General features: G+C 41.4%; 1 protein-coding gene across 28 annotated transcripts in view; it reads right to left on the minus strand.

Moving 5' to 3' along the window:
- BBX (BBX high mobility group box domain containing) overlaps nucleotides 1–15,400 on the minus strand; it is a 165,508-nt gene that overhangs the window by 63,992 nt on the left and 86,116 nt on the right. For all 28 annotated transcript variants that reach the window (XM_054190752.1, XM_054190586.1, XM_054190761.1 and 25 more), the window contains 4 exons: nucleotides 14,848–15,018; nucleotides 13,015–13,257; nucleotides 6,627–6,825; nucleotides 760–827 (listed from right to left, as the gene is read on the minus strand). In XM_054190752.1, coding sequence (XP_054046727.1) covers nucleotides 760–827; nucleotides 6,627–6,825; nucleotides 13,015–13,257; nucleotides 14,848–15,009 — 672 coding nt within the window. In that variant the 5' untranslated portion in view covers nucleotides 15,010–15,018. Of the gene's footprint in view, nucleotides 1–759; nucleotides 828–6,626; nucleotides 6,826–13,014; nucleotides 13,258–14,847; nucleotides 15,019–15,400 lie in introns of those variants that run through there.

The following is a 15,400-nucleotide window of genomic DNA, read 5'->3' on the forward strand; positions in this document are numbered from 1 at the left end:
AAACATAACAGCATAGTAAAAGCAGTTTTTAAACTCTAAGTTGAGAGACTAGAAGTTTGAAAACTACAGGGCACTCTCATTTTAGCACAAAATAATCAATTTCTTTTCACTTCTCTGCCAACCTTATCCTAGTGTTTCTTATTTTTCATGCTGCAGCACAGAAAGCCAGTACCCACATCTGCACAAAGACTTCCACTGCTCAAACTGGTGTGCAATGCATTGAGGAATCTTAGCTCAGTCTTGGCAGTCCAGGAGCAATCTATCTCAAATGCACTACACATTTTGCATTCGGGGGTATCACATACAGACAGTTAATGATTGCCTTTCCTCCCAACAACAACAAAAAAGCAAAAAAGAAATCCTCCTCCCTTTTTTTATGAATGCCAAGTCCACAGCTGTGTGAGGCATTGCACAAGCATATGAAATCCTTGCCCAAAAAAGCTTGCAAACCACCTGTTTAACAGAGTCATTGTATTTCAACCCTTCTACCTGTGACAATATCCTCTCAGGGGGCAGACTTGCCTGGTCTGATCAAAATATTCAGTCAGCAGAGTTAACATTGAACCGATATAAAACCTGGGCCCAAACTCTATGTTCACAGTTGGGATACAAGACTCAGATCACAGGGCTCACACTTCAGTCCCATCTGAGGTTACCCAAGATGTATCTTAAATTTCACTTCCCGCTGGTCAAATACTCCTCTTCAGAGCTCTCTTTAAACTGAGGCCTCGCGGTAAGGGAGAGAAGAGAGTTCCTTACCTCTTGTGCAGTCAGGGCATGTTCCCCTGCTAGAAGCAGCATACTCAGGCCTCCCATTTGCGTAGGATCTGTTAAGAGTAAAACCAAGTCTTAAGTTTATTCATTTGCTTGTTTAAAGAACCTACCATTTGCAGTGTTAAACCCCCAGAAGACTACTTGTCACAGACACTCTAAGCAAGCTGCCATAAAAGGCAGTTCAAGAGAATCACAAATAACCATTTTTGTACCCTCTGGGAGAGGCTTTCAAAGCTGTTTGAAGGATTTAATTGGATTTGTGTGCTTAACACCCCATTGCGTGGATTTACAATTTTACTGCCAAAGGTTTTATGTACTACAGAGATGGATATCTTTAAAATAGCAACTGTAATGATCTCATACATAAATATACACAAAGATGCTCTAATATCGGCACAAGTTTATAACTCAATGGATGCTCCTACTGAGGGAGTAGTTCCCTTCCTTAGCCACTGAACAAGTAAAAAGACAGAACAAAATGACACAATCAAGCTCTGAAGCAAAATTTCTATTTTCATTTAGCTTTAATTTAGAGCTGCATTTACTGGTGAAAAGTGCCAGCCTGACAGCTCTGAAGCATGAAGCGCTTAATCCTCTGTGCCAGAACAGCGCAGGCACTGGCCAGGCAAGCTGCCTGCCTACCTGTTGCCCTGCCAATACAATATATAATTGAGGAAAGTAAAATGGAGATATAAATGTTCTTTCTCCAAGCATTTGATGCTGACAGCTTCTCGCCTCCAGCCTTCCCGTATCTCAGGAGCTCAGGAAACGACAACAAGAAGTGAAAGCAGTGAACAGTGGGACTGAATTACTCATGGAGTGGCTTTTCCGCTCAGAACAGTGGTGGTTGCTCTTCATCATTATGAAGTCTAATTGTCTGATTTTGGGGGAGTGCCTTGGAAGCAATGCAGGGGCCTGATTTAACAGAACGTTATGTATAGACAGGGAGACAGTCTGTGGCCCAAATGGCTTGCACAACAGGCACAACGTAAGAGAAAGGGAAACATTATCCTTGCTGTATTGCTGAGATGCCAAATTCAGTAACAATAGGAGGCCAAAGATAAGTAACCTTCCCCAGGTTTCACTAAGCGTGCACTCGCATTTTCCAATTTCCTTTCACTGAACTATACAAAACCTCTCTCTACAACAATAATTACACGTGCCTGGGACCATTCCCTGGAATGCAGGCCAACTGGCACAATTACCCTTGTCCATTTGGTTGCATTTTGTTACGCAAAATTTGGATGCACAATAGCTGCATCCAAAATGCCCACTGGGAAATCCCCTGGCCCATTCCCACTCATGAGCGGTGCTGGGGAATTTGTTGAGTTTCTCAGCTGACGTGGGCCAAACCTGTACCTGTAAAGCTCCAAATGATTTAGTGCTACAGATGATCAAGGTCCAGTTTATGGGAATACTCACTGGTGCTGTTTAATTCAATAGCACAGATGCTGCCAAAAGTTCTCACACAGACAGCATCTTGCACTGACATTCACTGGCTAAGCTTTTTCAATACTCTCTTACAACAGCAGCAAATAGAAGCAGAGGAAGGCAATGTGAATAAATCAGGCTCAACCACTATCTCAAGGATAGAAGAGTGGCTCATTATCTTAAGAACACAGCCTAAATAGCATCTGGCTTTAAAACCAATGTTCAACTGTAATTGATTTTTTCATTTACCATAGTAAACAGGTAGAAGGTATGTGGGGTTTTCGTAGGTTGTTTTGTTTTTTTTTTTAAACTTTTAAACAAAAAAGGGAACAAAAGATATTAAGTTTCTACAAAGAAACAAGGCACTATCAGAAGTGTAGGATCTAGTAACAAGAAGTGTTTGAAGAAATGGAGACAGAAAACGGGACGGGCCAGCAAGTACCTAAGCATAATTCTAAGTGAAGTGATCCTGTCAGCACAGCACTTTTTGCCATCAAAATACTTGATCAGAAACCGTTCAGTCCTTCAAACAAGAAGATACCAGAGCAATTTAGAAGTGACATGTGAACATGTACCTTGAAAGATAATGCCTGAGCAGGCAGTTAATTTGGAGGCAGGAAAGATGGCAAGAGATCTTTAGGCCCATCATAAACTTACTGAGCTTCATATTAAACACTAAGAGCTTGGCTGGTTGCTTTCTACTTTCTTAGTTCCCATTGGAAAGAAGGCTGTTGCAAAACCCAAATCTAAGAAGTGAAAGCTTTTTTCAAGTTTTCAGTTTAAATTTACTCAGGACCAGGAGGCATACATTCTTCCTCCTCTTTTTTTTTTGTGTTCTACCTAAATGGTATTTCCCTCTTCTGTGTTTACAGGAATCGCCCTACTCTTCTTCCACTTGCTTTCCTAGCCTAAGCAAATCAAGATCTCCTCATGTCATCTAGCCTGTCCATCTCCCATGGCCCCCATCGATCAGATAGCTCTCCTCTCCAGTTATTCCAGGTGGAGTTCATCTTTCTTGTATGTCAATGACCAGCAGGGCAACCACATCAGATGAGCTGTGCCCTGTTCAATGGCATTAACTCTACAGGTCTTGAAAACACTTTGTCTGACATGCTGCAGTAAAGCACTTTCTTAGGCCCACATCACACTGATGGCTCCCCACTCCTCTCTTGTGCTCCACTTTAATTACCTGTGGATCTTCTTCCCCCTCCTCAGTTTTGGACAACTGGAGAACACCCAGTTTATGGCTCTAAAATTCTTCCCCTGCCTCTAAATATCTTCTTGGTGGTCTCAGCTTTCTGCCCTTCAAATAAGTAGCTTAAGTAACAGGACAAGGATAGGACTGCTTTTTCCCCAAGTAAGAAAATACTTAAGACTGTTTATTTAAATATGAAAATTAAGAGGAAGGAAAAAAATGACAGCTAAGTGGAAAGCAAGTTTAATTTGGTCCTTAAAGACCTTGAATACTTATGCTGCAGCTGTAGCAGAGGGCTGGTGCTTAGATGTCTGATCATGATAAAAACAAAAATCCTTCCACTAAGGTTTCAAATTACAAAAGAACTCCATCTAAGGGAAGACAAAATGTACATATGCAGACACTGCCATATGTTTATAGTGCCTTCTCAGCCCAACAATGTTTCTTTTATGACACGAGGAACTTACTGGTTTGAAGAATTAAGAATTTTAAGTGCTATTTTTAAAGCAATTTACAGTTAAATCAACAGTAGTGAGAAAATAGCACAGACATTTGACTTGCAGAATGGGAGGCGATTCATGACTTTCTCAACAGTTTTTAATATTGAAGAAACTTAAAACCATCTCACTATTTGGGAACGACATACTTTGTTAGTATTGGTCGGGTTTGGACACTCAGCAGGCTGGCTTGTTCATCATCACGTTTTTTCAGTCAGAGGAAATAAAGAACTGTGGAAGAACTAAGTAGAAAGAAGGCCAGCAGGTGCCAGTTTCAACTAACTTTTACCTGGGTGCAGAATTAAGCTTCTTTCTAAAAAAACCAAAAATTGCATCTCTATCAAGATATTGCCTACTCAAGGAAGTGTCTTTTTTCTACCCTTCGCTTCACTAAAAGGCTTTTTGGCTCAGAGGTTTTTCTTCTGATGCAGAAATGTGAAAGTATTGGGAATCTTGCACATTTGTATAGCAAAGCTGTTGCTCACTTTGCTCTGTAGCTGTGACGGTAGATGCTGCAATGGTCGCGTTCACCCGTGAACAGCAGTTGTCTTGGCCCTATGCCCTACAACAGATGACAGGTGAGCCATGTCATGAGAAAAACATGCTCAATTACAGCTTCCAGGCTGCATGAGCATGGACACCACTAGTGGGGTCCGCAAGTCAGAAGCCCAATGCTGCTGCCACACCTCAGCCTCTTGACACAATGACGAGTCAATATGAGAGGCTTAGAAAAAAAAGAAAGGAAGATCTTACTCTCTACATATTGCATTTTCCAAAATGAAATGTAACATTTAAAAAGCAATCAAGGCAGGATTAACAACTACCAACAAGTAAAACTGACTTCCTGGAATGATTGTGGAATCATATAATCCCTGTCTTAAGGAAGCTATCTGCTTTGAAGATGCAAGACAGTCAGTGGCCTTTCAAAGGTAAAAGTGTTTTTGAGGTGGTTCAGCTATATTTTAGTTCATTGGCTAGTATACAGCTGCCTGCATTTTAAAAGAGGCTGTGCTGGATAGAAGAGTTAGAGTTGAACTGAACTATCCTATGAAGTCACGGAGAGAAGAACACAACAAAACTCATTTAGCACAAACTGGTATATAGCTGACAAAACAGTAATCCATTTGGCATGGCAGACTTGTCATGATTTGGATGCTGTTAACATCTCTGTCAGAAGCTGTCGTTACCTTATGAGCTATTGTTATACTCCAGAAATAGTCAGGCTTCATTGGCATAAGGACTGGAGTGAGACCCCTATGAATTATTATGCTCATTGACTCAGTCTGCAGTTAAATAAATAATAATAAAAAACATTAAATCAGATGTAGCACAAAAGGGCCTTCCTTCAGAAATGAATGGCTCTGTAGATAAAACAATGGATTAGATTAATTTCTAATTAATTCTTAAGTTTTCTGTCCTCTACTCTGACAGACGTTGATTCAAGATCTCTCTGTACTCAGAAACTCGACATTTGAGTAGACCAGCAGGAGCGGTGGGGGATGGCAAACAGGTAGACCAAGACCTATTACTTGTTCTTTGTGTTAAGTCAGTAAGCCTATAAGGAGCATAGAAATTACTCCTCTTGATAGCAAAAGCAGAATGGGATGAAGGGACTTGCGATTTTTAGAACTGGTCTCCCACATATCATAACTATGTAGCACAAAAAACTTTCTTTTGATCACATTTCACAGTTCCTTCATAGCCAGAAGGAATTTCATTACAGGAATTTTCATACCACTATACTGTCAAAAAGGTGTACATGCCTTTTTATCCTTTTATACTTGTTCCATAAAACCATTTTCCACTCTCCAGCTCACGATCTCTCTAAGCAGAAAAGTCCTATCTGCCACGCATTTGTCAAAAACTAAGTAGGATCGGACAAAGTTTCAAATATATCAGTATTTATAAAATTAGAACCTTTAAACCGCAAAAATGGGGAAAAAAAAAAAAAGGGTGGTGGGCGAAAAAATTATTTTCCACATTGACTGTTAGGTTCTTCGGCTGTCAGTATTTAACATTCATGTCTCTGTATTTTAAGGTCATGATTGCAACAGTTCTGCTATTTGTGGATAAGCCAGCAGTGAGAGATTATCTGCCTTTCACCAGTTCAGGCACTCCACCTACACTTATTCACAGATTTGATTTTTTTTTTTTTTAAATGTTTAAAAGGTTAGAATCCTCTCCTCCAAGGTATAATGGGCAAAAGTGCATGTTTTAAGTGAAATTAAATTACTCTTCTCTTGATTTAATTACAAAAAGTTAGCTCCAGCAGTACATTCATCCACAAGAATGTTGACACCTCCAACTTTACAGACATCCATAAATTGTTTTTGTAAACAGCAGATTACTAATCATAGTACAACGCTCAATGAAAAAGAAAAAGAATGCACACAATCAGCATTTTCCTTTTTGACTAGAAACTGAAAATCTCAAACAGCAGATAAAACAGAATTAAAAATCAAGCAAATCCAGACCCCAGTTGGGGTATGGGTTATGATGCCACATCTGTACCTGACTCTTGAAAGCAATCATGCACTAAGGAAAATTTTAGGTAGTTGTTATGCAGAGTTTTAAGTAGAGTCTTTGCAAGCTAATTCGGGACATGAAAGTTATTTGCACTACAGTACCATGTGCAGTAAAGAAAACTGGTTATCACAGTTCGATTTCAACACCACTTTCTCAAACAAAATGCGAATGCTATGTCTGAGTAACATGGACGGAAATCTCACCTGCCATCCCAAAGTTAAGCTGTGGCATTTCTTCACTTTTTGTCGTTTTCCTCGGGCTTGGTATATCTTTTGCAGTATCTGATGCTAAGGCCCATAGTTTTTTCCTGTTTGTAACAGTGGATGCTTGGGTTTTAACAGGTTTGTTTGTTGTGGGGCACCACTTGTACCCCGGATTTGCCTTCATAAATGCATCCTTGTACTAGAAAAGAAAAGGAAAATCACCAGTCATGCCAGTTATGACATTATACTGTCCACAGGGCAATAGAGTGCACTGCGTGTGAGAAGATTTAATACAGTAAATAACCCTTAAATGTCTTGATTTTTTAACAGTTTAATCACATGCTTACAGTCTGACCACAAACACAATTTGATAAGAAGAAATAAGATAAGTAGAGCTGTATTTAAAAAAGTGGGGTTTCTCTTTGCTCTCCTCAGGGTTTATCACCCAGAGCCAGGCTGAAGTTCTGATTCTGCAAACTGCTCCCCGGTGCTTGTGTGCTGACTCTCTGGGAAAGACAGACAGCTATTCGAATTATTTTGCAGGTCCAATCTTTGTTTACTTTATAGTTTGAATGAAATGAAAACATACATTTAGCAATAAATGCAGCATGATGCTCCTTACCTTGCACTCATTTTTCTCTAATAGTTCTGTATTTTAGAATATTTGAGCATAGGCTTTCCCAAACCAGACACCGAAAATAAACCGCTACCAGTATCATCTCATTTTCAGTAACTTTGATACATCATCCCAGCCTTCCTTCCAAAATGTACCATGCTGCATGGCTGCATAAAATAAACTGGGACCATTTAAAACTTTCTTTGGCCTTAAGCACTCAGCACACACCTCAGTTGTTTGCTATATTCTTGGTATGAGGCAGAAAACTGAACCATACCAGACTACACATGGAGGGGTAGCGGAAAAGGTCTGGATTCTACACAGTTTGGGGGGTAGAGGGAAGGATAGGGACTTATTTTCTTCACAAAACGCAACAGTGACATCTTCCCAAGTATCTTGCTGACCAGACCAAAGCAAGATTTTTGAATGTTAACAGCAATAAAAAGAACACATTTCAGTATTTTAGATGTGTTGCTATGTGAAGTGGAGACCGGGCGAATCAGAGGAACATGCCACGCATTCCAGCTGCAAATGTTTGCCTAACAACTGATAGGGGCTTACAGCACTGGCTGCTGTGGGAGCCTGCCCAGTAAGTACCAGTGCTCAGCACAGGGAGAAGGAACCCAATACCTCCTCATGCACTAGGTAGCTCTCAATGGCAATAACCAACAAAAAGAGCAGTTTTATCCTAAAGTACATGGCAGGGCAGCTGCAGGAAGTTTCTTCTGTGATTCCACTTGTTCCCACCCCCCAAGCTGTCATCAGCCCAGGATACAGCATGGAGAAGCACCTACGTTTCATGCACATGCCTGCACAGAAACACACACCCAGGAGGGGGGAAAAAAATCCCTTGGGTATCAAATACAGAAATAGCACTGAAAACCTTGTCCTCTGAAAGAGTCACTGCAGTGTTTTCCCAGATCAATAAACGGTGTGCCTTGGGGCAGGATCGCCATCACAACTGTATCGCTTACTTTCATTTCCATCGTAACCTATCAGCTGGCACTTGCTACCTCCAGACTGTGGTAAGGATAAAAACATTTCCGTTTACAAGAATCAGCACCGTGTGAACCCGCTGTGTGAAGTCCTATATTTATAGAAATGGCTATGAATAATAAAAATGTGCAGGGACCGCTGACCCACATACACACTGTATTTTCTGAATAGGGTCTATGTGTTAAATCTGCAAACTAAGGACTGCGACACCTCTCACCTCGCCCCTTTTCCCTTTCCCTCAGCTTGGTTTGGGAGCTCAGTACACCACAAAAATAGCCTGGTGGATGGAAGGGATGGGGAGGGGGGAAGGGGAGAAGGGAAAGGAAATAGAGAGAGAAGCAGCTTTGCTTTCCATTGTTAAAGCCACAGCCCACTCACAAATCATGTTTCCAGCCTGCAGAGTGAAAAAGCACAGAATCGCTAGCAATGAGGTACATAAACTCTTCATACCAGCATTGCTGCTTTGAGTAATTGAATTATTCTATGGAATAATTTGACAAGCCGACAGGCTGCCCATCAAATGAGAACCAGAATGCATACCATTTGCAAGATGAGGCAGCAATAAGCTTTTAATCAGTTTCCAACAAGAGCAATTCAAGTGAGCTGATGTATTAATGGATTTTTTTCCTTCTCAAAGCCAAGAAGTGAACATTGACTGCACTCTCCCCAAAGGGCAGAGAGCAAACTGAGGGAGGACAACTCATCGGCCCCTTTCACAACTTCAACGCTCAAGATAAATGCAAATGTAAGAAGTTAAACAATGGCCAAGAAGTAGTTTTATGAAATGCATACAGGGGCCTGATCCAAATCTCAGAAAGATTTTTAGTATTGATTTTTGTGACTATTAGACTGAGGCCTAAAATGAAGTGATAGATTCTGCTTGCCAGGTCATGAGAAGATAACTTAAAATGAGCTACAAAGGAACGAGAAAACGCCAAAGGCAATAGCAGAGCTTACTGTTTTCCTCCATTCAACCGACTTAACACAGCCAGCCTAAGGACATCTCTAAAATCGTTTTAAAAGGTGGAGGGTGGGGGGGAAGGTGAGCCCTTAACCTGGAATGCAAAGACACCACCTTGGTTCCCACATGAGTGGCATGGACAGACCAGCAGTGTCACCTCCAGAAGTTCCACGTAAGATAAAAAAAGCAGAGGATATGTTTGTGGGATTGGTCGGATGGATCATTTCTGTTTTGCGAAAGCCTGGGTTATGCAGTGGGACTGATGCCACTTTAGAGCTGAGGTTAAAAAAGGTGCTGCGCCTCAGCACAACTCCCCGAGTTGCTTTCATCACCAAATAAAAGAAAAAAGATTTGCTTTCTCCAGTGTGGTGGGAACAGGAGCTCACAAGTGGATTCCACCACAGGGTAGCAGTTAGCACATGCTTAACTTTAAATGGATGCTTAAATACCACCAACTGGCTATTAAACGTCACATGAATCCCAGAGATCTAACAAAAAACAAAATGCCCAGAAAATATTACACTCCGTTTTTCACTCCTGAAGGACACAGGGTTTGCACTACACGTTATGGTCCGTACGTCACCCAGTGAACTTGACAGACTCCAGCGAGGAAGCCAGAACATTTGCTCCCTCCTACTCGGAGGCAGCTGCCAAAGCAGCGGTGTAGCAAGGACAGGCAGCTCCCAGCCAGGCTGACCGTACCTGTGAGACCACTGGCCCAGCACTCGTGGGGGGAAGTGTTCATCTCCGCCACTGAATGGCAGCAGCCTGGATTCATCAGGCTGCTCCCTACAGGAAACAATCCCGACTTCCTGGATCTTGCCGATGCAAGGACGTTATTTAAAAATGAAGTGTTTTCTAGCAAGGGAAACGGGGCTTCAACAATAATAATCTCAGTGGACGTTTTCCAAGACAGATGAATATTCCCAGTAAGCCCCATAAAAGTTAACAGGAGAACACTACCCTTATTACTGTAGTAACTAAAAATGTTGGAGTGTATTTATGAGTGGCCAGAATTCATTTTCCCCTCAGCGAAGGGAAATGCTAACAAATGTCAGGAACACCTGTGGTTCCACTTGGGTGTATTTATCAGCTACTGGGCTTAAATCCTCTATCATGAAACTTTGAAAGTTAAGATGATCTACAAAGTCTGTATGATACAAATAGAAAGCCTAGTCCTGAAGAAAACACCAGCAGAAGCTGACACTGAGCTCTGCAGGCACCGTATGAGGTCTCTGGGGCAGGTGTTGCTACAAGAGACCATAAATCATAAGACTGAAAATAGAAGGAGGATGGGGCCAGTTTTAGCTCGGAAATTTAAGGCACCCCAAGGTACAGACAGATACATAATGGGATTTTCCAAAAGTGCCTAAATGAATCATAGATCCAATTACCCCCTCAGTGGGAATCACAGATAGATGTCCAACCCAATAGAAAACTTCTCATAATTCACTTGGCAAGGTGTTCAGGTGCCTCACTGTCTTCCAAAATCTTGGATCTTCCATATAATCAGATATGTGTTAAGTAAATATGCCATACTGCTAAGATAGTATTGACTGCTGGTACTAAGCAGGTGAGAAACTGAAAGCTGCTTGCCTGATGCTTGATCTGAGCTAACTGGCTTTGTGAACCCTGGCTTCAAGTAGTAAAAACATTCTCAAGACTGTAAAGTAATAGGTTGTAGCCCCTGCAGTAGGGACCACTTCTGTCAGGCCCATTCCTACCTCTGGAAGAGTGATTCAGATGCTCAGGGTACACAAGACACGTTGTGGGGACAGCAGATATGACACTGGGTCCTCTGGGAGATGTGCATCCTGCCAGGGCAACGGCTAGAGGCTATGCGGTGAAAACTGGAAGTCAAAGGGCACTGAAAAGCTACATTTAAGTAATGGAAGCTCATCCTTGTATTTTAAACCTCAATGTGTTTACAATTGTAAGTATAGGTACACAAGCAGAAGATTACTAATGCAACGGTAATTTTATGTCCTTCCAAAGGCATTCACCTTCTTGACTTTTAAATGAGCTCTCCTTAGGAAAAAGCAAAACACCAATAAATGGTACACAAGACTTAACATATTTTTGACAGTCTCAGCAGTAAACCTAACTATAAAAGTGAGTGTTAAAATAAACAACTGACACGCACACAGAGAATAGGCCTGGTGGTGAAGACACAAATACATTCAATGGCACATTATAGCTGCTAATTAATGTTGTAACATGCAACTGTTTAAAGAATAAAAGTTATATGCTCTCTCTCTTTAGACATTCTTGGAACTAGTCGTGATGATCTAAACTACTTATTGTTTCTCTTTGACGTTGGAGATGCAATTTGTTCTTCATGCCCAGAAAAACAAATAAATCACTACAGGAACAATGATTTCTACAACAATATGATTAATGGTTTCAGATCTGTCACTTCATAGAGAAGTTCTGCAATTATTTTCCTTCTTAATGAATTAATTTCCTTCAGCAATACAAAAGGCTAAGAAAAACAGTCACATCAGGTTCGTTCCTTCCAAAAATTATTTCTTCATTTTCATCTTTCCTTCCTCTCTATCTGTACTGGATCTCCTAATTGCCCTTGTCCCACACATTTCAAGAAGCATCCCTAATTTGTAAGTGGGAATGCAGAACAAACCAGGAATGGTTGGTCAAAGTTAAGACTCAAGTATTTCAACACAGTGTCACAGATGGGAGGCTACAGGGGTACTACAGACCCTGCTTCAAAAAGGACCTGCCATGCAGAACACTTCACACCCTTCCATGCTCACACAAACTACTGAACAGCCAGACCTTATATACATGCATTAACAGCGGCAGACAACTTCGGGTGACAGGGCAGGTACAGATAACAGTTTCCCCAACTGTTTCACAGCTATCTGTACTGGCAGTACACTAGCATTACTTGATGAATGACAGATGTTCTTCCTTCTCACTAGTCCTCGATTATTTTTTCAAAGATTTAATACAATGGTTACCCACAATCTAGACCACATAGGTAATTACAGTGATATGGTTTGGGGTGATGTTATCAGCCTATGTAACTGGCTTTGTCTTTCACTCTCCACTATCAACATCCACAGCCTTCTTGGGGCCAACTTACCACTCAAGCTATTTCCTAAGAAACCCCATTTAAATTTTGAAGTAACATAAAATTTTGTGAAGCAAGGGGATAAATCTCTTTTCCTTGCTCTCAGTTAAAGGACTCTGGCTGTGTCTTGCTCTCCAATTCAGGTATTGGACTCTGCCTCACCAAAGGTTGCTGTATCAGAAACCAGTAGCAATACATAGGGAGAGTACTTCATGAAACACTAGTAAATTTAAAATTCTTTAGCATCAAAGATAAAAAGAGACTACATTTGTTGACTATGCTTTTGGTTTGGTCCACCTGTATTATAACAGAAATCTGTATTATCAATGCCAAATGCACAGCTTAAGGACGTATCACTACAGTCAGCTGATACTGAACCGTAACATTTATTGTTTTTAACGGCCACACTCTTATCCACGTGTTAATGCTTGCGCTGCAGGAATTTTCAGGTGGTATCTATCACAAAGTGCATATATTTGTTCCAATGACTACTAGAGGCAAATTAGTTTGTGTACACAGACCAATTTCTTTTCATTCTGGCCCAATGGATCAAGTGAATCAAAGCAAGAACGGCAGCAGCTCTAGGCACCATAATCCCACTAGGGAAACTGAGGAGCTCAGGGAAGAGAAAGACCCCACAGAAAACATTTAATACACTGAGAAACAGAAAACAGACAAAAGTGTAATGAAATCCCTCTACATCCACCATTCAGATAGTACGTACTTCCTTGGCCATGTCAGTGTATTTCTGCTTTTCTTTTGGATCTAGAACAGCCCACCAGTCTGCCAAGATCTTGGTTGCGCCACGGTTATCAAGGCGAGGGTGTTCTTTTCGCACGAGAGCGCGATGGCGTTTGCAGAACAAGAGAAACGCATTCATTGGTCGGCGAGCTCGTTGCTCTGAGGATTCATCATCTTCGGTTTCATCAGCATCCTGCTCTAAACCGTCAGCACCAAGGAGCGGCACCTAGCAGAACCGAAAGGGAAGGGGTGTAAACTCATTTACCCCTTGTTACTCATGGAGACTGAGCGCCCATGTATGCTATGCGTGAACAAGGGAGACGCACATGGCTACACACAGCTGTCTCCAAATGCCATCCGTTCTGTCCAAAAGACCCAGAGTTCTACGTCAAACCTCCTCACCTGACGGTCCAAGGTTCATTCATACTTTCTGCAAGACTTAAACTCTGACTTGCAAGTGGAGCAGATTTCTAAATTGAGGAGTGTTCTCCAGTAACAGTCCTAAAGCGGCTGGGGGGAAGACATCCTTCCTACTTGCTTCCCACAAACTAGAAGTCATCTCAGTGGGATGAGGTGAACTAAGCTACCTTGGACCTCAAATTACATACGTTTGCAACTACAGAGTGCGTAGGAAGGAAAGTGCACAGATAACAGTTGTTGCCCTACCTCCTGCTGTTCATTACTCAGCCTGTGAGCTGTGCTCCAGTGCAGCCACTGCACTTTTGCCCATGCAGAGACAGAGGGCAAATCTCAACAGAACACGCTGCCAAAATACGCTCTCTCCACTTACAGGCCAGTGTATCATTCCTACAAAAGGGACACACCACAGAAGGCTAGTTCTGACTGAATGAAAGGAATTGCTTTCTGTACGAGACAGAAAACCATCTCCTACCCTAACTGCAACACTGCTATTTTATACCACATTGTGAAAGTGACCTGTAAGGTCAACAGAAAGCACTGTTGGAGTATCAGGCTCCTCTTTGCTGCTTCATATCCTTATCAGGGTCACTCTACCTTACCAGTATGTAGGTCAAGGCAGTCTCCTCAGCAATGACCTCTCCCTTCCTGCCTTAGGAAGGTATCAAGGAGATGCAGATATGAATGTTATCCACGTGATGGAAACATCACATCTCCGTAAGCCATTCCCACTTCTTGTTACAGAGGATGAGTCTTACTGTACATTTGCAAGGTGCCACATTATGGGGCCCTTATAAAAAATGGGTAAGGCCAGCGTCATTGAACAATACTAAAACACTAAGCGTCAAACCAGAGACTGATTATTGCACCTGTGCTCTCAATGCTCTGGAGGGTGTTGAATTTCACATGCAAAGATAGTAAAATTGTTGGCAACTTTCTCCTTCTTTTTCCCTTTTCATCTTTGTATTTGTTTAATCTTTAATATAGAAAGAAAACCATTAGCCTGGTATGTCCTCAAAGCCACTAGAAGCAGATATCAAGCACAGGCTAACTTCACGTCTAAAGTAAATAAGTAAAAAAACCATGTCAAAAACCCACCTTGAGCAATCAAGATCGAGATGTGCAATTCGTTATTAAAACAACCCAGTTAAAACTCTTCCAGTTTAACACTAAAAAACACAGAGTTTTGTCCAAGATTTTAAAAGCATGATTGATGATTCACTTTTTTGTGTTATTTGCTACTTGCCTTTATAGCCTTATGGGCACAGCATCACATCTTTTAATTGACTGTGTTTGTTCACAAAAGAGAACAGCTAGAAGCAAACAAAATAAAAACATAGCAAGGGAGAATCCGACCCACCATTGATGATCTATTGTCAAAGCATCCAATGAAGTCTACCTTATCAATATCTTCCTCCTCTTCTTCCTCCTCCTCCTCTTCAGAGAAGTCAAGGAGTTTCTTGGCAAGCAGGGGATGCCACTGAAGACACTTTCTTTTTGGTCGCTTCCCAGTTCCTTCTCCTTCTGTCGAATGATCCTTATTCCTACTACTGCCTTTCATTACTGTGACCTGTCATGCAAAAATAGTCATAAGTTCACAACAAACCCTTAGGCATAGACGACCATCATACAGATATTTAAAGAAACCAGTGACAGATATATGGGGCACTAATGCAAGACTTGTAAGTTTCTGGCAAGATATTAGATAGAGATTTATTTTGATTATCAACAACAGCATGGATATATCTTTTCCAATCTTAACATTTCCACCTAATGCCAGATTAACTATCAACATACAATTTAAGAGCATGAAGCAAGGACACTGGCCAGTGCAGCTCTTGAATGTGCTCCTGCCTGAAACATAGCAGAAAAGCCCTTGCACTTCACTAGTCAAGTGAGTGAGAGACTCCACAGCGCTCCCACACCTGTGTCCACTGCAGTTTTTCATATTT

The sequence above is a fragment of the Rissa tridactyla genome, chromosome 1 (assembly GCF_028500815.1).
Source record: "Rissa tridactyla isolate bRisTri1 chromosome 1, bRisTri1.patW.cur.20221130, whole genome shotgun sequence".
Taxonomy (NCBI): domain Eukaryota; kingdom Metazoa; phylum Chordata; class Aves; order Charadriiformes; family Laridae; genus Rissa; species Rissa tridactyla.